This window comes from Rattus norvegicus, chromosome 5 (genome assembly GCF_036323735.1).
Source record: "Rattus norvegicus strain BN/NHsdMcwi chromosome 5, GRCr8, whole genome shotgun sequence".
In the NCBI taxonomy this organism is placed as follows: Eukaryota; Metazoa; Chordata; class Mammalia; order Rodentia; family Muridae; genus Rattus; species Rattus norvegicus.
In genome coordinates, this window is record NC_086023.1 from 167767747 (window position 1) to 167788191 (window position 20445).

Consider the following 20445-nt stretch of genomic DNA (forward strand, 5'->3'; position numbering starts at 1 on the left):
GTCTCAGGGCTGCAGACTTGTGAAGGGTTAGCTGAGCCCACAGCATTTGCCCCTTCCCTTCCGTTCCTTGACTGGACGTCCTGACCTGGACAAAACTGGGTGTTTATTGTGCTCGGACCAAAACAAGCCCAGGGTTCCCAATGTCTTCTCTCACAGGTTCGGCTGATGCAGGAATCTGTCCGGAGGATAATCGAAGCAGAGGAGTCCCGAATGGGTGGGAAGGCTTGCCCTCGATGGCTGGGGTGGGGCTGGGCGGGGCGGGGCTCTGGGGTTCTCAAATTGTCACAGGGACGTGGCAAGATGGCCTGTGTCAGCCACTGCTGCTCTGTGTCCAGGGCTTATCATCGTGAACGCCTGGTACGGAAAATTTGTCAATGACAAGAGCAGGAAGAATGAGAAGGTGAAGGTGATTGATGTGACCGTACCCCTGCAGTGCCTGGTGAAGGACTCCAAGCTCATCCTCACAGAGGCCTCCAAGGTACAGCACCAGGTCACCTTGGCCACCTGCTCCCAGGATCCAGATTCATGTGACAAGGACAGTTAGGCCCCAGGTGCCAGCTGACATCCGGCAAAGCCTCCCTGGTGCTTGTGTTTCCTCCATCTGCTGGGTTCCAGGAGAGGCTGTGGGCAAAGGAGTCATCTCTGTCCATGTCTGGCAGGCTTTGGGCTGGGCTGAGAAAGGGGCTTGAGGACCAGTCTGGCACTACCCAAGTAAACTAAATTCTCCTTCCTTATTAGCTGCGACGTGTGCATCCTCCGCCAGGCTGTGCCCATGGTGGTAGAGCCTGACCTGGCCTGACCTGGCTCTCTGTTTGTGTGCAGGCCGGGCTGCCCGGGTTCTATGACCCCTGTGTTGGGGAGGAGAAGAGCCTGCGAGTGCTGTACCAGTTCCGAGGCGTGCTCCACCAGGTTATGATGCCTGACAGTGAGGCCCTGAGGATACCAAAGCAGTGTGAGTTACCACCTCTTACGCTCTGCCACCTTCCCTGGGCAGGCAGGGTCATCAGTGACATCAGTATGTGTGAAGTGACAGCTACTGGGGTCCCAAAGACGCAGAAATGCTTTGGCCCAGGGACTTGCCTTAGGAAGCAGCATTGGCCTTGCCACAGATAAAGTTAGAGCACACTCTTGGCCGGGTGTAGTCCTATGAGCACCGTGGAAGCCAAGCCAGATGGATTCCAGATCAGCCTGGGCCACATAGTAAAGCTCAAAAAGCGAGAGAGAGCAAGAGAGCGAGAGAGAAGAGAGGAGAGGAGAGAGGAGAAAGGGAAAGGCAGGCAGGATAGACACGGCTCAGCAGTTCAGAGCGTATGTTGCTTTTGCAGAAAACACAGGTTTCATTCCCAGCGCCCACATGGTAGCTCAAAACCATCTGTAACTCCAGTTTCAGGACTTGACGCCCTCTTCTGGCCATGGCACCAAGCGTGCATTGGTTCGTTCAGACAGAACACCATTCACAAAATCAAAAAAGGGGGTGGGGGGATGGGAGCTGTGGCCCCTGTGAGTGGCTTTGTAGAAGTGGCACCTTTTTCCTGGGCACAGAAGCAGTTGCTTAAAGTTGAGTGTGGTGGGACTCGGGGCAGGGACCGGCGGTCTCTGAGCTCCAGGCTGGCCAGGGCTAAAACTTCAGGAGGAGGAGCAGCAGCAGCAGCAGCAGCAGCAGCAGCAGCAGCAGCAGGAGGTGCTGGGATCCTAGCCCAGCCAGGGGCTGCCGAGGGCAGTAGAGGAAGCTTCCTTGGCCGTTTGCTAGCCTTCCTGACTTGTTCTTTTCTTTCCCAGCTCACAGGATCGATGCAGATGGGTAAACCGCTTGGGAACCTTGAAGAAAGAGGCCACGAGAACCTTTTCCTGGGAGGCTACAGATTTGGAAGCAGGGAAAACCCAGACATGAGATGTTTTAGTTTATTTCTCCAGAAGGTGGCACTGTATCAATTATGTGAAGGGACATGCAGACAGCCTAGCTTCATGGTGCTGTGGGTAGAACTGAGGAGCCCCCTGGCCAGACCCCAGCACGGCCATGTCTTCCCCAAGGATCATGTTCCTAGAGGTCGCGCCCCTGGTCCTCCTCAAGTGGCTGTGCACAGCAGCTCTCTGGAGGCGTTTGGAACACTCTGCCCTCACACATGGGACTGCTCTTCCTGAAGCCCACACTGCTCGTGGGAAACATGGAAAGGAAGGCGTGTCGTGTGCTGCTCAGTAGACTTCCCACAAGCCACCTCTCTCTTCTGAAACGTCACCGAATGGACTGGAGAGGACTGCGGGTTTATAAAACTGCTTTTTATCTGAGAACAACGGGTTTGGAAACTAGTCTCTTTTCTTCCCACTTTTACAGAGCTTCTCAAATCATTCCTCCAGGCCCCAAGGTGCACTGTCCAGGCACACTGCCCACATTGCTAAGAGAAGAGGCCCTGCTGCCAGTGGACCCTTCACCCCACACAAGACCCCTGTCCTGCCCTCAGGACACCCTCCTAGAGAGGTGTTGGAAGGAGGGGACCTTTGCAAGGAGCGGGACAGCGTGAGTCTACCAAATCCTGGATATAGACCCAAGGCTGGCCCTGGAGCCTGCACCTCCAGTGAGTGTCCAGCAGGTGGCGGTGTTGCCCGCCAGGCCTCACAGGGTCCCTTTAGGGAGTCTGCTCCTGGATCCCTTCTGGTGCACTCTGGATGTCACTGCAAGCTCTACCCTCTGAGCAGTGACTGCTGAAGGCGGCAGGCATTGCCTCAGCCAATCTCAAGACCCTTCAGTTTTTAAAAACAGTTTTGAGTCTTTTTTTTTTTTTTTTTTTTTTTTTGAGGCTGTTTCATTGCCCCCCCACTCCCCAGACTGACTGCAGTGGGCACCATTGCATGAGCCCTGCCTCAGTGCCCTGTGGCTCCCTGGGCACTGATGCCCTCCTGTCTGAAGCTGACTGGCAGCACTGCCCAACAATAAAGCTGACCAAAAGCTGAGGCTGCTTCTGTCCATCTGCGCGCGTTACCAAGGGACAGCCAGCTGCCATGCACCGGGTGCCTCTCCACCCCTGCGTTAGCTTAGCCGATGGCTGCAAAGCTTTGCTAAATGTCTACCTGAGATACAGAGCCTCACGATAAGGAAATTAGCCTTAAGGTTTTGTGTTTGGATATTAATCAGTCTGGCTATGTGGTTTAATGTCCTTTGTGTGCACGGGTGTTTTGCCTGTGCGTGCTGTGCGTTTCCATGCCCCCCAGGAGTCTGAGGAGGACATAGGATCCCCTGGAGCTGGAGTTCTGGATGGTTATGAGCCACCATGTAAGTGCTGGGAACTGAACCCAGGTCCTCTGCAAGAGCAAATACTCAACCACGGAGTCGCCCGATCAGTGCAGCAGCCCCACCCCACCTTTGTTTCCTTTAAGGCATTTCCATAGTCAAAGTAGTTACAACCTGTCTGTCCCTTATGGGGTAGAGAGTTCTGGGCAGCCAGGGGACAACCAAGTGACAGCCTATATGGAGATGTCAAAGGATTTATTCCACATTCACACAAACCAGGCAGACAAGGAGTTACTCAGAAATCCAGGCTGATGGAGGACCCCGGCCCTGCCTACCCTCAGAGTGACCCCTCTGGGGAGACAGTAAGTACCCCACAGGCTGTAAGAATGATCACCTCTCCTTCCCTGGGGAGTAGCTGACAGGGTTGTGACAGCTTACATTTGGTCACTGTTGTTGCCCCACAGCTGAAAGCCTCAGCCCAGGAGACCTGACTGTTGGGCCCTCACCTGACAACCGCCTCACAGCATCCCACCCTGCCTGTCTAAGGGCACCTTGCAGCATCAGTGGCGAGGGGGATCATCTACAGCAGGGCCGAACACCACTTCCTGCCAGGGTGCTGCCACCATCCCCACATCCCAGAGCCTGCTGGGACTCAGCATCCCTGTGCTGCGTCGGCCTGCGGTCCCCTCTGTCCCCGCAGTCCCTCCCTGTAGGCTCTCAGGCGGCCACATGTCCTCCGAAGCAGCAGCCTCTGGGCTTTCAGGCGCTTCCGAAGCCTCTTGTTTTCCTTCAACGTGAGGAAGAGTTTTTTTTTCAAGGTATCCAAGTCCAAAAGGGCATAGCTGTGATCGGACGGCTGTCCCGGAAGGGGCCTTTTCAAACCCAGAGGGCCGGCGGGCAGGCCCGCAGCCTCCATGGCCTCCGTTGCTTGTCTATCTGGTAACACCTGAGAACAGAGGTCAGTGAGGAAGAGCCTGTGTCCTCAGCAGGAAGGCATGAGCTGGGGCCACAGCTGCCCATCACCCTTCGGGTTTAGCCCATTTCCCCTTCGGAAACCCTGAGGAGCTGTCTCATCTTACTGAGGAGCTCTGAAACTCAGCCACCTATCCCGCTGCTCCTGTTGGGTCCTCTGGGGCACGGTTTCTTCACTTTGTTTGCAGCAAACTACATCCCTCTGAGACCACCTTGTACCCAGGGCCTTACCTGTTGCATGGGGCCTTCAGTATTTGGAGACTGAAGCTCTTCCAGTGTAGCGTCCATGTTCCTCCCTGAGCTGTCCCCACCAGCCCCCACCTCAGGGCAGACCTGGGAACGGCAGGCGGAGTCAGACTGGCTGAGCTGGCAGACACCGGATCCTACAGCTGCCACTGTCCGTCCCTGAGTAATCCCTGCACAGGGGCTATAGCCTGCCCTGTGCCTCCCTCCCACCCAGTCCAGGTCTCCAGCCCGAGAACCACTGAGCTCTCACAGCAGGAGGAGGGGGGAGCCTGAGGCCACAGCTTCCCTGAGGAAAGTACCCTGAACTCACAACCCTCCTGCCTTCAGGGAGTACGCTCACCTTTCACCAGACTCAAGGCTTGTGAGCACTGCCTGACCAGGAAGCCACACCACACAGCACTCTCACGGAGGGCAGCATCTGTTCTCTCCCTTCCCGATTGCAGGACAGGAAGTTGTCCCTGCTTCAGAACCTAATGATGGGCCAGGCGGTGGCCTGGAGGCACCCGAGTCTCCTCGCTCAGCCTAATGTGGGGCACACCTAACAATGCTGACTGAATCCAGCTTCACTCACACTCGCTTTCACTAGATAATATCCTGGGGCAGTGGCACCCACACACGTCCCTATAGCGCCCCAGACCTGAATCATTTGCACCCCCCTGATGCCTGGTAACCACTCTCGCTGACACTTGCCCTACAGCAAGGATGGAAAGTTTCGGTTCGAAGCAGGTCCAAAGTCCCTGCCACCTACTGGCAGTGACCACAGTGGCCATCTGTAGCTTCCCACCAACTCAACGTGGGGGGCACTGAGGACTGTGAGGTTAAACTGGGGCTCTAAGCACGCTCAGACCTCTTTCAGCCCCTGGCCCTGCCTGTTCGTCCTCACCACACTAAGAGCTTTCACACGGCACACTACACCGACAGACATGGCCTAAGACACCCTATGTGCTGCGGGCTGGAAGCTGTGGCAATCCTCCTGCCTCTGCCTTCTTTTTTTTTTTTTTTGGTTCTTTTTTTCAGAGCTGGGGACCGAACCCAGGGCCTTGCGCTTCCTAGGTAAGCGCTCTACCACTGAGCTAAATCCCCAACCCCCTGCCTCTGCCTTCTAAGAGCTGAGATTACAGGCATGCACCATCCCCCCTGGCTTTCTTGTTCTGAGACAGTCGTAGACCCCCAAGGTCGACTGAATATTTGATCTTCCTGCCTCCACCTCGGAGTACCAGGACTGCACACAGCCATGGCCACAGCCCGCAGGCACAGCCCAAATTTACACAGTGTTAGGAATCAAACCAGGGCTCTGTGCATGCTGGGTAAGCATCTCTGCCGAAGCTATAAATTACTTTTTGTTCGTTTTTTGTTTTTGTTTCTCAAGACAGGGTTTGTCTGTGTGATCCTGGCTCCTGGCTGCTCTGGCGCTCACCTTGTAAACTAGGCTGTCCTCGAACTCAGTAATCCACCCACCTCTGTCTCCCGGGCACTGGGATTAAAGGTATGCACCGCCACCGCATGGCAAACCCAGGGCTTCCTGCATGCCGCGGCCAGCACTCTAGCAACTGGGCTACATTCTCAGTCCAACTACAACTCATCTTTTTTTTTTCTTTTTCCTTTTTTTCTTTTTTTCGGAGCTGGGGACAGAACCCAGGGCCTTGCGCTTGCTAGGTAACCGCTCTACCACTGAGCTAAATCCCCAACCCTACAACTCCTTTTTAATAAAACTCCCCTCTCAACACACACAGACCCAGTGGCTGGATGTCAGACCCGTAGCCTTCCTACCTGGGCGGGGTTCTGAAAAGCGAACACGGTGGGCACAGCATTGTGCTTCAGGTTCTTGCGGTTCCCGAAGGCGCTGAAGCACTCAGGTCTGAAGTGTTCGGAGCAGATGACTGTGTGCTGCTTGGGCTTGAAGTCGGCCCTGCCGATGTTGAGCACCCACTCCCTCAGCAGCTCGGGGCGGCTGAACGGGAACCTGTGGGCACAGCATTCCACGGCACGGCTTTGGAAACTCAGTAATCCACTCTGTTAGTCATCAGACAACTCTCACGGTGGCTTCCAGCGGCCTATGTATGAATCCCACGCTCATAAACATGGGCCAAGAGCCCAAGCGAGCTACGTTTCCAAAGCACTCGCCAGGAGCCACCTCTGGTCCTTCAAGAGCTCAACACTTGCCAGTCTCTGATTCCTGCCAGAAGGTGGCAGTGGGTAGGACCAAGTCCCTGCCCTTCAGGAGCCTGCACCTCCAACAGCAACAAGGCTGGCTGAGGTGGTTGGGCTCCCAGGGAGCAGGTGAAAACAACAGGAAGAAACCCTGTGGTAACCAGGGCCGGCCAAGACGACGTTTGAACAGACCCTGCAGGAGTGAGAGGATGAGCCCTGTGGCCTTTACAAAGGCTGGGTGGGGGCGGGAGACAGAGGGGCACCTGGAGGAAGAAGGACAAGACACAGGGCTTGATTTAGGCAGCAGGGGCATTCCTGTAGGTTCTGGATGAGGAGAGAGAGAGAGAGAGGCGAGTAGGGGAAAGGGTTGAGGACAGCAGGGCATTGTGAGAGCAATGACAAGTTAGTGAGTGACTCAAGCCAAGCCTACAATCCCAGCGCCTGGAAGTCTGAGGCAGGCCTGATGTGAGTTCGAGGCCTCGGTTACAGAATGAGACCCTGTGTCAAAAGCAAAAACAGCCAGGTGGTGGTGTTGGCGCAGGCCTTTAATCCCAGCACTCCCGGTGGCAGAGGCAGGTGGATCTCTGAGTCTGAGACCAGCCTCAGTTGGCCTGATTGAGCTCCAGGATAGCGGAGGCTGGAGAGGGGAACTGGGAGAGAGGGGAGTGTGGGGGAGGAGAAGAGAAAGAAAAGGATGAAGGGAAGGAAAAGCAAAAGCCAGGTATCAAGGTTTGCCTGAGGATGAAGAAAGGGGAAGGGGAAAGAGCCTCACGATCCCACTTTCCCACGGAGGACAGTCCTCGGAGGGCCAGGGTTGGGTGAAGAGAAGTTTGGTGAGTTAGGAATCACATCAAGTTCAAGGTGCTCTTCAGACTGGCAGAGCTCAGAGCGGTAGATGGGCATCTGTGCCTGGGCCTGTCCCTGCCTGGGAGATCTCAGCACTGGGGAAAAGCCCTGAATGGCTCCATCTTGAGCTACCAGCAGTGATGGAGACTTGACAGATCTGGGGCAAAGGTCAGCAGGCACCCAGGGAGTCACGTGGGAAGAGGCCTGTCCAGTCAAAAGCTATTGAGAGTTCATTTAAGACAAAGCCAGGTGACAGGAACGTAGGAGCAAGAGCAAGATCTGGGTGGGGTGTGGTGGTGGATACATGGAATGGTCCAGTTCAAAGCTAGCCTGGGCTACACAAGACAAGACCTCTTGGAATGAACAGAAGCAACACTGGCCTGACTGAAGCACCAATGAACAGCCAGGAGGCAGACGGACAGGCAAAGGAGAGATCACAACATGGGGTACACACACAGATCAAAACTGTCCCCAGGAAGCCCACCAGGATCTGCAATGATTGTGTCATAAACACTTAAATCTGACAGTGGTGGCACACACCTTTAATCCCAACATTCTGGAGGCAGAGGCGGGCAGATCTCTGGATGTCAGTCTGGTCTACAGAGTGAGTTCCAGGACAGCCAGGGCTACACAGAGAAACCCTGCCTCGAAAGACCAAGCAAAATAAAAGTTTAAAGATGTGGAGGTGTGGCTGTACAGTAGACCACCTGTTTACCCACTACTCTTGAAGGCCTGAGCTCCAGCCCCAATACCAAATGCATTCTGGCACGTGTTCAATGGAATACTATGCAGAAAAGAACTCAGTGGTGCATGCGTGGCAAGGATGACTCTCGAAGGGCCCTGAAGTAAGGAAAGTTCAGATTCCATTTCTTAAGGCCACAGTAATCCGGGCCACATGCAGGCTAACTCCCTGTAGGTGCTAGCAAAGTCTTCTGTGGGCTGCCAACTGATGTGTGCACTTTTCTGTGGTTGCCACTCTTCAGTAGAAGCATTAAAACTGGGGGCGGGGAGGGAGAGCACGCCAGAGCGCAGGGAACTGAGCCCTAAAGGCACAAACATCGCTCGAAGCTTGAAGCTTTGAGCCTTGAAGGGTGTTTCCCTGGCTCAACACGAGTCATGCTGGGAAAGGGGTCCCGGGGCCCCACCACCTTCCCACAACCGCAGCCCCTGCCATGAGGCCGGGCCATACTGGAAGCATTCATTCCTCCAGGCCTCCTATGAGGTGACGCAGGCACGAGGGGCAAGAGCAGGGACACGACCAGACACCACTCACGCCCATCTAGTTCGCACTGAGCACCTACTGCTTCCAGGCGAGGAGGGGGCGGCGGAGCTCGTGCTGTGAAGCCGCGCGCGGGAGCACCGCTGACGCCCGGCCCGTCCCCTCCCCGCAGTCCTGGTCCACCTCGCCCGCAAACCCTGGGCCTCCCGGACCTCCCGGCCGGTGAACTGAGGCCCGCGAGCTTTCCGTGGAGTGGGCTCCCGGTTTCCCATCCCTCACCGGTGAAAGGTGAGCTGCTTCCTGCGGCTGCTGTAGCGGTTGCAGCATTGCCGGGCCGCGCAAGACTTCGGCATCTCGGAGATGGGCCCACTGCCCCTCAAAAAGATGGCGGCTCCGCGGCCTCGGGGGCGGAGCCCGGGGGCGGGGTCTGCAGGCTCCGGGCGCTGCGAGCTGGACCTGCTCTGCTCCCTAATCGAGTCAAGACAGAGGAATATCTCCCAGTATTTGTGCCCAGTAACAACCTTGGGAACCTGGACTAAAAACGCGTCAACTCCTAACTCAGCTAATAGTTCATGGCTTCCAGGGATGATGGGTATCTGCGTTGGGTTTGTCATACTAGAGACAAATACAGGGCCTGACTGGCCTTTTACTCGGGGGTGAAGGGTGGCCAGCACACCTGAGTAGACAAGAATGGTGGGAACTGAGGAATAGGGAAGACACGGGGTCTAAGAGCGAAGTGGAGAAGTGGACCAGGAGTCACGGTCCCTTTGGGTCCCTTTGCATCGTGCTAAAAGCCATTATCAGTCAGCTTTGCCAGATCCACCCTCTGGCAAGAGACTGGGGAGAGCCACAGCGCTCTCCATTCAGCATAGCACACCTAAGGAGACACGGACCGCAAAGTAGCAATATCTTTATTTACAAAATATACAGTTTCACAGAAACAGCTTGCTTTATACACATAAACATTATAATTACACAGAACATGTAAACGATGCTGTGTCTGGCCTGGCCGAAGCCAACGGGAAGGGTCTGCTTGGGGATGACACCTTTCCCTCCCGCCATCAGCCATCAACCAGGAGCCCCTAGAGGGTCGAGCCCAGTTTGCATAAACAAGCTGATTGCAGCTGCCCAGCTCACCTACCCCCAAACCAAGGTGTCTGACTTCGGACACCACCCACAGGGAAAGATCCCCTTAAAAACAAAGCAAGCAAACAGAAACTGAGATGTCCAATGTATTCCAGAGGCATTGAGTAATCTCTGAGCACATGGATGTAAGAATGGCAGCCCCGCCGCTCCACAACAAAACCACACACATCTTAAATGCACTTAAAAACCTACTGGAACTTTGGTTATTCTCAGGGTGAAGACACTGGACAAGAACTGTCACGGGGCAGGTCTTTGGCAAATTCCTGACTTGTCCTGGGTGTTTGCCCCAGTCAGAGCCACACAATAGCCTAGGGACAAGACTGCTTCTGTCATAGCTCCTTCTCCTTAGCAAAGCTCTCTTGAAGTCTGCACAACCAACAGCTCAGCAGTACTTCTCTGTACTTTAACATGAAAAAGTTACTTAAACTGGGAAAGATGCTAAGACAAGAAAGGAAAAAAAAAAAAGGCTCCAATTAGCCAAATTACAGTCTACAGTCTGAGCTCCTTTGGTGCTTAAGATGCCTGGTGACCCTGCAGGTGTTCCAGGAAGGGGAAGAAAGGTGACACACTTGGCCGCTCTGCTGTCTCATGTCTAACACAGAACACATGTGATAGATGGGTATGAAACACACCCATGGCTCTGCCAAACACTGCTGAGAAAGAACAAGCATTGGAAACGCCGGGGCGAGAGCCCACATCGTCCTCTCCTTCCTCCCCTGCCCCAGGACAGGTCACCAGTGTCCAGGAGCTGAGCCAGCCCTCACCCAGATCAGGACTCTGGTTCACACCTTTGAAGCCCTGCAAGCTGATGTTACAGCAACTAACTCAGACCCCTGCTGCAGCACCCCAGGAACCCAACAGGTCAGCCTGTATGCAAGGCAGAGTGCCCTGACTCGTCACCCATTATCTGAAGAACCACACACAGGTCCCAAAGACAGTGTCTTCTGTGGACTGCCACTGGAGCAGCTTAAGGAGGAAACATGTGCTCCCACCGCACAGTGCTGGGCACCCTGGTCACCGACCACCACCAGCAGAGACGGGCACCCAGTAGGACAGTGGCTAACACTTTGGGCTGTGTCGTGTGGAAAAAAAATGGTTTTTGTTTTTTACATCGTGCAAAACAAGAAACTGAGTTATGAACACAGAACACCTCCACCCCCACCCTCGCTCTGTGGAAAAATGGCTACACACTGTCCCTTTAAACAGTGAAAAACCAAAGAACCACCACTCACCCCCCACCCAGGGCTCCTCTTGGGGACACCGGACCTCTCAGGAAACAGCTCCCTGTCTCAGAAAGTACAACTGAGGCAGGGAAGTGAGACCACAAAGGGGCGGGCAACCTGGACGGCTGCATAGACACTTGGGATAAAAGAGCAACACTGAGAATAAACACAACACCTCCCCAGCACACAGGACACGGGACTGACAGCCAGCACCGCCCGATGGCTGGCGGGAACTGACTAACAATGACTGTGCACACTCACTGTTAGCAGAAGCAGATCTGGTGCTCAGTCTGCCACCAACGCAGAGAACACAGCTGGAGCAGCAGCGCTGACCCTTTTACCTGCTCACTAGCTATGTACAGTTCTATCTGGACGGCTCGTCCTTTGCTTAGGCACCTGAGTGGCAGGGTCTGCCCACACCAGAGCTGCGAGTTCTGTGCTCAACTAAGGGAGGCCAGAGCCCAGGCCCTTCCAGTCCCGCCTATCTCCTTGACAGCCCCAGATCAGTCCAGAAACAGCTTCCGGGAGCCCATTCGGGACCGGTTGGAGCGACGGATATCAAACTTGGAGTCCCGGCACTTTTGGCAGACAAACACTTCCGGAACATTGGACTTGCGGATCTTCGCACAAGACAGGTGGATCCAGGTGTGGCATTCGTTACACTCGATCATGGGGCGACCAGCGAAGGGCTTCATGCAGAAACAGGTGACAAGATCCCAGGAATCATCATCTGGAAGGAAACCAACAGTTGAGAGGTGGAACTCCTGAGCCCTTCTCCCCTGGGGAACTCTACGTCCATGAGACGCAGTGGCTCCAGTGACCACTCATGGCCACATCACTTCCCACTCAGGCTTGCAGAGCAATCTGACTGTATCCAGGAGCTAACGACTCTTTTAGCATCTATTGGCCCTTCCTTCCACACTTCCTCCTTCAAATCCTAATCATACTCTGGTCCTACCCTAAGCCCTGGACTCTGCTCAAAGCACTCACCTGAGTCCACCATGATGTCTTCATCATTACCAGTGCTGTCTTCGTCTCGGAACACCACCTGCTTTCCCTGGCGGACAATAGTCCGTTTCCCTTCAGTTTTTATTTCTGTGACCTGATCAGGTGACACAGTAGCACAAGAACCACTTGAAGGAGTGTCAGAGTCCCAGCCCGAGCAGGGGTCAGCAGAGGCCTGGGGAATATCCTGCATGGTGGGACTTGAGGGGGCCTCCACATACGGGTCAGCAGCTTCCAGCTTCAGCAGGCTCCCCCTGTACTCCTCCTTCCCAGGCACGTCGCTGTCCCTGCGCTTCCTCCTCCTCTTCTTCTTCAGCTTGTCCGTTTTCTTCCTGTCCAGCAGGAAGTCACTGGGCTTAGCTCTCTGCAAGAGGGAAGGCTGCAGGTGGCTGAAGCATCGGTCGGGCACTGAAGATGTAATGTCAGAGAAACCAGTGTCCCAGCCATCACTGTCGATGGTCCCTGCAGTGCTGTTGGCAGGACTGGGGCTGCTCCTCAGGGGGAGCTCCTGAAATACAAGGAGCAACAAGGGATAGTTGGTTATTAGCCACCCCAAAAGACAAGAGTACCCCCTCCCAGGTCAGTCCTCCTGCACTGAGCACACACAACCAGAGCCCGAGCTGCCACAGGGCTCGGCCTCATTAGCACAATTATAAATTTTTTCTCATTAGCATATTAATGTGACAACAGACCATCTCACTGAACCCTCACTCCCTGCCCCAGAGCCAGGACTAAGTTAAATAAGGGGGTTCAGACCAGGGTGCAATTGAGTGTAGACCAGCAGCAAGGGCTCACCTAGCATGCAAGGAAGAGGGCGGAGTTTACCCCCACCTTCACAGATCCTACACAGAACTATTCACTTATACCACACAAAGATACCTCCACAGCTTATTGTCTCAATAAGGAAGAATCCCCTCCGTTTGTTCTGTCAACAAATACTTTTTTCATCAAGTGAATTTAAGTTATTTCAAGTTTCTGACCTCATTTAAAAAACAAATAACAGGGGGCTGGGGATTTAGCTCAGTGGTAGAGCGCTTGCCTAGCAAGCGCAAGGCCCTGGGTTCGGTCCCCAGCTCCGAAAAAAAAAAGGAAAAAAAAAAGGGAAAAAAAAAAAACAATAACAACAAACCAGCTGGGCATCATGGGACATGCCTTTAAGGGAAGACAGGCAGATCTGAGTTCAAGGCCAGCCCGGTCTACAGAACAGTGAAAAAGCCCTGTCTAGGGATGAAAAGAAAAAAACTGGAGACATTCCAAAATATTGCGAAACCTAGGTAGACAATTAGTGCCCCAAACAACAAGCTGAATGCTGGACTTGTACATTCAGTGCTGTGCCAAGAGTGGCCCTGTGCTGTGTGGTACAAAGGACGCACTGCATATCAAGGAAGACTAAACCCATGTGGAGATCCAGATCCAGCCTGTATGTAGCCTTGTCTGATGTGCACAGGCCTCCAGCAGCCTGAGCCCCTCAGTGGCTGACAGCCCTCCCTTCTGCCCTGCCCTTGGCAAGGAAAAAGCTTCAAAGGACATGGAATTTAGGACATAGGTAAGAATCCTGTTAAGGCCCGGTTTTGGTATTCTCGACAACCAGGCAAGACCTGGAGCCTATAAGCAAGAAAGTGTCCACTTATGTGGGCGGCCAGGGTGTCATCCTCTTCAAAGCAGAGGGACAAACAACAGCATTTAGTCCACTCTTCCTAAAAGCAGTCAGTCTGGCCAAATACTAGCCCTCTGCAAAAAAGGCAGAGCCAAGCAAGGTGTTTGCAAACACACTGTTTCCTACTTGCTTGTTGCTGCAGTCACTCTCTTGAGATAGGGTCTCGTCAGACCATACTGGCTTGAATTTCACTGTGTAGCCCAGACTGGCCTCTAACAAATCTCCCTCATCCTTCTGAGTGGAGGGATCACAAGAGTGACTAGAAATAAACATTAAATTTGTTTTCCCAAAAGGGAAAAAAAAGGATGTTAAATCATTTCCAGACAAGCCTACTACAGCTCTGGAAATCATGTTGCTGCCCTGAGCCGATCTAGGTCCCAAAGAAACTGACTCCTGTCAGCCGCCTGCCCAAAGCTGGCACCAAGTGCTTCCAGACCACCTGAAGCAGGAACCCAGGGTGCTGAGCCTGTCCTTCCAAAACCTGTAATCATTACCTCCTTCGGATAGGGGATGTAGCCTGCATAGGCCAGCACGAAGGTGCAGAACTTGTTGAAGTCTTCCACAGTCCGGCGCCTCTTACAAGTGGGGGAGTACTCCTGTGGAGGGGAACAAAGACTCAGTGAAGGAGACTCCTGCGGAGGGAACTGACCAAAACAAAGCAAGCTGCAACTTTTATTACCAAGTCACAAAGCACTGCAGGATTTAGTCTAGAAACAAGATAAGGTAAATTGGGGGGGGGGGGTGTCAAGAAACAACAGTTTTCTTAAGGTGGAAAGAGGAGTTTTAAGGTTCTGTGCCAAGAACACTGGAAACTGGCGAGGAGATAAAAGCCAGTCTATAGTCCTTCCACCTCCTGGCATTCGCCTTATCTGTTTGTCCCTGTGGGCCTATCGGGAGCTCCAGCATCTACATTTTTGCTACAGATTTCCCAATCTGAAAACAAACCACAGCTGTGGCTCTAAACAAATACATTCTAAGCGATTTCAAAGAGCAGCCACTTAAATCTTTCCTTGCTCTCTAAACCTGACTCCCTCGAGGCCAAGGCAGGGAGGAGACCCAGCGTCGGCAGCTCAGAGGACATCCTCACCCTACGTGGGGCGGGATGCTAGACACTGAAGTGTTCCTCGGACTGAGTGAGAAGGGAAACAGCGCTTTAGGTGCGCACGTAAGACACTAGACCTATGAAGGATCAGCCCAGGGGCCATTCTCAACGGCCGCCACACACCCACCACAAAAAGGGATTTTACTCCCGGGAAGGCGAAGCACCGCGGCTCCGGCAACATTCCCTGCGGTGGCTCCCCGCACCCTGTCGCCACCCCCACCCGTGTTCAGGTGCTCCGCCAGTTTGGAAGAGGACACCGCGCCGACCTCCGAGAGCCTCCCGCAAAGCGGCGCGCAACGCAGCACTTTCAAACACGGTCCTAACTTGCTCCAGCAGGCCGCTCGCTCCCGCCCCTCGGCCAGCCCCGCAGGCGACCGGCAGCAGAGTGGGCCGCGCGCTCCCGGCACTCGGGAGGCCACAGGGCGATCCTACCGGGCTCCAACTCGGGAAAAACTTTAATTTCGCCCCAGGGAATATCGCGGGGGGGAAGGGGATCAGGGCCTCGGACAGGAGTGCGGGGCGGCGCCGCAGCGGCGGCCAGGGACCCACCCTCCCTCCCGGAGCAGATGGCGCGCGCCGCCGGCCCGCCCGCGCAGGCCCCGGAAGGTGCGGGGCCCACCCGTGGGGTGCGGGACGCCTGTGGGACCGGGGGGGGGGGGTGTCCCGGGGCCACGCAGGCCCCGGCGCCTCCCGCCCGCAGCTGAGACACGGTGGACCCCTGGGGCTCCGCCCCGCCCCCGCCGCACACCCCGCACCGCGACCCCGGCCCGGAGGCGCTGCGCGGGGGCCGCTCCCCGGAAGGAGGGGGAGGGGCGGGCGCGGGAGACCGGCTCCGGAGTACGGACCCCCCGGACGCGGGCGCCGTGGGGGCGGGGCGCGGCCTGGCCGGTGGAGGGGGCGGCAGCACCGCGCGCGTAGCCGTTCCGAGGGGGCCGGGCCGCACCGGGGAAGTGGGGAGGAGACCCCGCGAGCCCGAGCCAGGGCGGCGGAGGGCCGTGTCCTCGGGGCGGAGGGTGGGCGCGGCGCCCGAGAGGACCGGCGGAGCGCAAAGGCGCGGGCCCGAGCTGGGGGCGCCGGGCGAACGTGGGGGAGGGAGGCCGGGCTCGAGACCGCTTCCCGGGGTCCGGCTCGGTCCGGAGTGCAGCGAAGGCCGGGGAGGGGGCGGCGAGGCGAAGCTCGTACTCACCTCGGGGTGGAAGGCGGCGGCGCAGGAGTCGGAGTCCATGTTCCGGGTGGGGGGCGGCGGCTGTGGGAGTGCCGAGGCTAGAGTGCGGGAGCGGGCCCACGGGACGCTCAGGGCCGGGGGACTCCGGCACCGAGCAGGGCGAGGGCGGACCCGGCCGGGGAGGGGTCGCCCAGGCTGGATTTGACGGGGGGTGTCGGTGTGTCGCGTCGTAGGTTCGCTGATCCCGAACTGGAGTCTCCTCAGAGAACTGAGTGGAGGATGCAGCTCCCACGACCGGCGCTGTGGAGAGGCGGGAGAGGCACTGTGGGGGGCGGCGGCGGCGACAGCGAGCGGGAACCCGACCGGCTCCCCGACCTGACGCCCAGTTCGGCTCGTGTCTCGGGAGGGAGGGCGGGAGCGCCGTGAGGGTCGTCGGGAATTGTAGTCCGGGTTGTCTGGACTTCGTCATGTGGGGGTGTGGCCGGCGCGGCGCACGGCATTGTGGGAGTGGTAGTCCCTAGCGTTGCGCCGCGCCATCTGGAGACTGTCTTAGAACTCCAACTCCCAAGAGGCTTTGCGGCAGTGGACGAATGCGGAGGCGGTGCTGACAGGACTCGGGAGCCTCAGAGCGGGGGAGGTGCGGGGGCTCCCACCGCCCGGCTGGTGGGGGAGGGGCGGCAGCCCGCGGGCTACGCGGGGCGGGGTCGAGCGGCGGCCTGGGTCTCGGAGGGCGGTGGCCCGGGCTCCGCTTTCTCCCGTGGGGCCTCAGCTTCGGCCTTTGTGGGGCGGGGGTGTCCCGGCTGCTAGGGCAGGATGGGGGCGGGCCGCTGACGTCCGCGAGGGCGGAGCGCACTTGTTTTCGCGGCCGCGGGCGTTTAGCTAAGAGGTTCCTGGCCACCGCGGCGTTGGGCCTGGCGGGGTCACTTGTGGGCGCCCGGTTCGCGCAGCGGAAGATGGAACCGAACTCCGGGACCGCGGAGCGCCGCGGCACACGCACCGGCTTTAGTTCGCTTTTTGTTTCTCTCCTCCCTCGCTGTCCTCAGGGCTGCGGCGACGGGAAACGCCGCCGCGCCTCCGGAGTTTCGCTTTTCCTGGGATCCGAGGCGGCCGGTGCGGTGAAAAGGCGTGAGCTGCGTGGTGCCCGCGGTGACTCCGAGAGCTGTTTGATGGTTGAGTGGGCAGTGTTCTCCCGTGGCTGTGGAAGATCGGCCCGGAACGCTTAGCGGAGTGCCTTGGTGACATTACCGTAAGGCTGCTACTGTTATTTTAACGTTAGTAATCGTTTAGAAGGAAAAACATACGTACGTAAAATACATGTTCAGCATTACATTTGATAACTTTGAGAGCTGTCAGAGGAGCAACAAGATTTTAAGTTCGAGTGGGGAAGCTTCCTGACACATCCGAAAGGGGAGTATGTTTGAGAGCCTGTGAGTAAGTAGGTCCATCAGTGACCACTGCTGTTTTCAAGGTTCAGCTAATTTTTATGTGGACAGTGATTAAGATAGGAATAGGTGTGGCCAGGCGTGGCGGCCCACTACTTTTTAGCCAGCAGGCAGGAGCAGGTGGGGCAAGAGCTGGCCAGTGAGTTCCTGACCAGCCAGGCCTTTTGTGAGTAAGGGGGAGGAGGAAGGAGGAGATTTGCTGCCTAACTGGGGACTAACAGCATGGGCCACATTAGACACTATCATAAGAGCAGACATCCGGTCGATCTCAGAAATACTACCGGCTTCAGTTCCCCAAGCCATAAAATACCTACCTCGATGATTTTACTAAATAAAGGTAGTTTGCTTCTGCTGTGGCTGTTGTTTTTTTTTTCGTGATGTGTGCAATAGTGAGACCCTGTGGAGATGATACGGTGAAGTAATACACAGATGAAACGCACGTAAATGCAGAATTACAACGCTACCTGATTTCTGTGGCCACAGCAAAGTCTGGAGATTGACCCCTTTGCTCATGGTCAGAGTCACCCAAAGTGGCTTAGCTTTTTTTTTTTTTTTTTTTTTTTTTTTTTTCCTGTATAAAAAAAGGACTCCAGAGGCTGGGGATTTAGCTCAGTGGTAGAGCGCTTACCTAGGAAGCGCAAGGCCCTGGGTTCGGTCCCCAGCTCCGAAAAAAAGAACCAAAAAAAAAAAAAAAAAAAAAAAGGACTCCAGAGCCAGGTGTGCTCTCTGTAAATCCAGCATCCCAGGAGGCTAAGGCAGGATTCCTGAAAGTGTAAAAACCCTCACTCCTGGGTTACAGAGAAATTCTAAGGTTGACCAGAACCTTTTAGGAAAACCCTATCTCAGAAAGGTTGGGGGTGGGGTGCCTAGGATTGTAGCCAACATCACCGCATGTGCTGTTCTATGCGCAGGGCTTTAGGTTAGGATCTTTAGTAGTTCAGAGGTAGAGTAGCAGCAGTTAAGAGCACTTCTTGTGCTTGCAGAAGACCGGGGTTCAACTCCCAACACTCACATAGGAGCTAATAACCCTCCATAACTCTGTTCCCGGGAACCTAAGCCCTCATCTCTGACCTTGAGATCACATAGTGCACAGACATCCACGCTAGCAAGACACTCTTGAGTCTGAGAAACTCAAACCACGCTAGCATGACAGCACATACCTGCGAGCCCAGAGTGGGAGACAGGTCAGTCTTGGTTCCCTAAGAAACCCGAAGCCAGCCTGGATGTCCCAAGACCCCATCTCAAGATGCAGATACAAAGGGGTTGGGGATTTAGCTCAGTGGTAGAGCGCTTACCTAGGAAGCACAAGGCCCTGGGTTCAGTCCCCAGCTCCGAAAAAACAAAACAAAAAAAAAAAAAAAAAGATAAAAGATGCAGATACAAACCAAGAAGTAAATGACACCTGGTCTTGGTTCCTTGTGCTAAAAAATTTCACAGTAAACAACCCAAGTCATTGTCACAGTAAGAAACTGGCTGAAGAAAAAAAAAAAAAAAAAAAAAAAAGAAACTGGCTGAAGGACTGAAGGGCTCAATGGTTGGGGGGTAGGCTCCGCCCTTCCAGAGGGCTTGAGCTCTGTCCCCTGCACCCACATCAGACAACCTACACTCCAGCTTTAGGGGACCCCATGCTGCTTCCACTGGTCTCCACTGGCCATACCTCCATATACACATACCCACACTCAGAAACACATATTTTACGGTAGAAATGGGTAGTAGGACTGTGTCCCATACATTTAATCCCAGCAATTGCGAGGCAGAGGCAGGCATTGTCTCCCAAAAAAAAAAAAAAAAAAAAAAAAAGATGATTCTCAGTGTCAAGCCAGCACCTTTAATTCAGCGTTCACTCCACAGAAGCAGGTGGAGCTCAAGTGTGAGGCCAACTAGAGCCGTGTTGTGAGACTACTAAAAACAAAATCTTGTAAAAGATAGAAAAGGGGCGAAGAGGATAGCCCAGTGGTTAGGACCACTTGTTGCTTTTATGGAGAACCTAGGTTCAATTCTTGGCACCCACATGGTGGCTCACAACCATCTATATAACTCCAATTGCAGCAGATCCTGTGAGCTTTATCCTCCATGGACACCACACAGGAACATGATTCAGGAATATAAATGCAAGCAAAACACCCATGTACATAAATCTAAAAGTTAAAAAAAAAAAATGAGTTGAGGCCAGGCATAACTGACTGTTCACGGCTCTAATCCCCACATCAGGGAGCCCAAGTCTGGGCTGTGCACAGAGTTCTGAGACAGCTTAGGCTACAAGTACACTGAGGTTGTCTCAGGCCCCCTCCAGAGGGAAAATAGGCAAGAGCTTGTTTATTCTGTGGCTGGTTAGCATGTGAAAGCCCGGATTTATCTCCAACACTGCTTAAAAAATCAGCAGATAGCCAGGTCATGGGGGTAGCACACGCCTTTAATCTAACACTCGGGCAGAGGCAAATTGAACTCTTGGGTTCAAAGCCAGCCTCTTCTACACAGTTCCAGGATAGCCAGAACTGTATAGAGAAACCCTCTAAAAAGAAAAAAGAAAGAAAGAAAAGAAATAGATAAATAGGGGACAAAGAGATGGCTCAGTGGTTAAGAGCACTGACTCGGGGGTTGGGGATTTAGCTCAGTGGTAGAGCGCTTGCCTAGCAAGTGCAAGGCCCTGGGTTCAATCCCCAGCTCCGAAAAAAAAAAAAAAGAGCACTGACTCACTGACTGCTCTTCCACAGGTCCTGAGTTCAAATCCCACCAACCATGTGGCTCACAACCATCTATAATGAGATCCGATACCCTCTTCTGGTGTGTGTCTGAGGACAGTGACAGTGTACTCACATAAATAAATCAAAAAAAAAAAAAAAAGAAAAAGAAAAAAAAGAAAGAAGGAAGGAAAGAAAAACCCACTGGGCTGGGACTGGGCTGGGGATATAGGACCATGGGGGTACTAGCCTAATGGACGTGAGATGAGGTCCTAGGTTCTTACCACAAAACTGCTTAAGTTTTTTCAAAGGCACATCGAGGGGTTGGAAAGATGGCTCTGTTGGTAGTCAGGAGTAAGGACTA

At 54.7% G+C, this 20445-nt stretch overlaps 3 protein-coding genes across 3 annotated transcripts in view; 1 reads left to right on the top strand and 2 right to left on the bottom strand.

Moving 5' to 3' along the window:
* Positions 1 to 2286, top strand: part of Dnajc11 (DnaJ heat shock protein family (Hsp40) member C11) — a 45257-nt gene extending 42971 nt beyond the window's left edge. Inside the window, exons 13-16 of the mRNA NM_001108694.2 lie at positions 157 to 214; positions 336 to 478; positions 823 to 952; positions 1780 to 2286. Coding sequence (NP_001102164.1) covers positions 157 to 214; positions 336 to 478; positions 823 to 952; positions 1780 to 1805 — 357 coding nt within the window. The 3' untranslated portion in view covers positions 1806 to 2286. The remainder of the gene's footprint in view (positions 1 to 156; positions 215 to 335; positions 479 to 822; positions 953 to 1779) is intronic.
* Positions 2287 to 3462: 1176 nt separating this feature from the next.
* Thap3 (THAP domain containing 3) lies at positions 3463 to 9132 on the bottom strand. Its single transcript, NM_001108695.1, has 4 exons — positions 8940 to 9132; positions 6215 to 6407; positions 4430 to 4531; positions 3463 to 4172 (listed from the first exon to the last, which is right to left on the bottom strand). Exons 1-4 carry the CDS (start codon positions 9011 to 9013, stop codon positions 3879 to 3881), a joined length of 663 nt encoding a protein of 220 aa, NP_001102165.1. The 5' UTR covers positions 9014 to 9132; the 3' UTR covers positions 3463 to 3878.
* A 424-nt stretch (positions 9133 to 9556) lies between these two features.
* Phf13 (PHD finger protein 13) lies at positions 9557 to 16331 on the bottom strand. The gene is made up of 4 exons (NM_001107995.1): positions 15980 to 16331; positions 14186 to 14287; positions 12020 to 12542; positions 9557 to 11759 (listed from the first exon to the last, which is right to left on the bottom strand). Exons 1-4 carry the CDS (start codon positions 16016 to 16018, stop codon positions 11533 to 11535), a joined length of 891 nt encoding a protein of 296 aa, NP_001101465.1. The 5' UTR covers positions 16019 to 16331; the 3' UTR covers positions 9557 to 11532.
* Positions 16332 to 20445: the final 4114 nt, after the last annotated feature.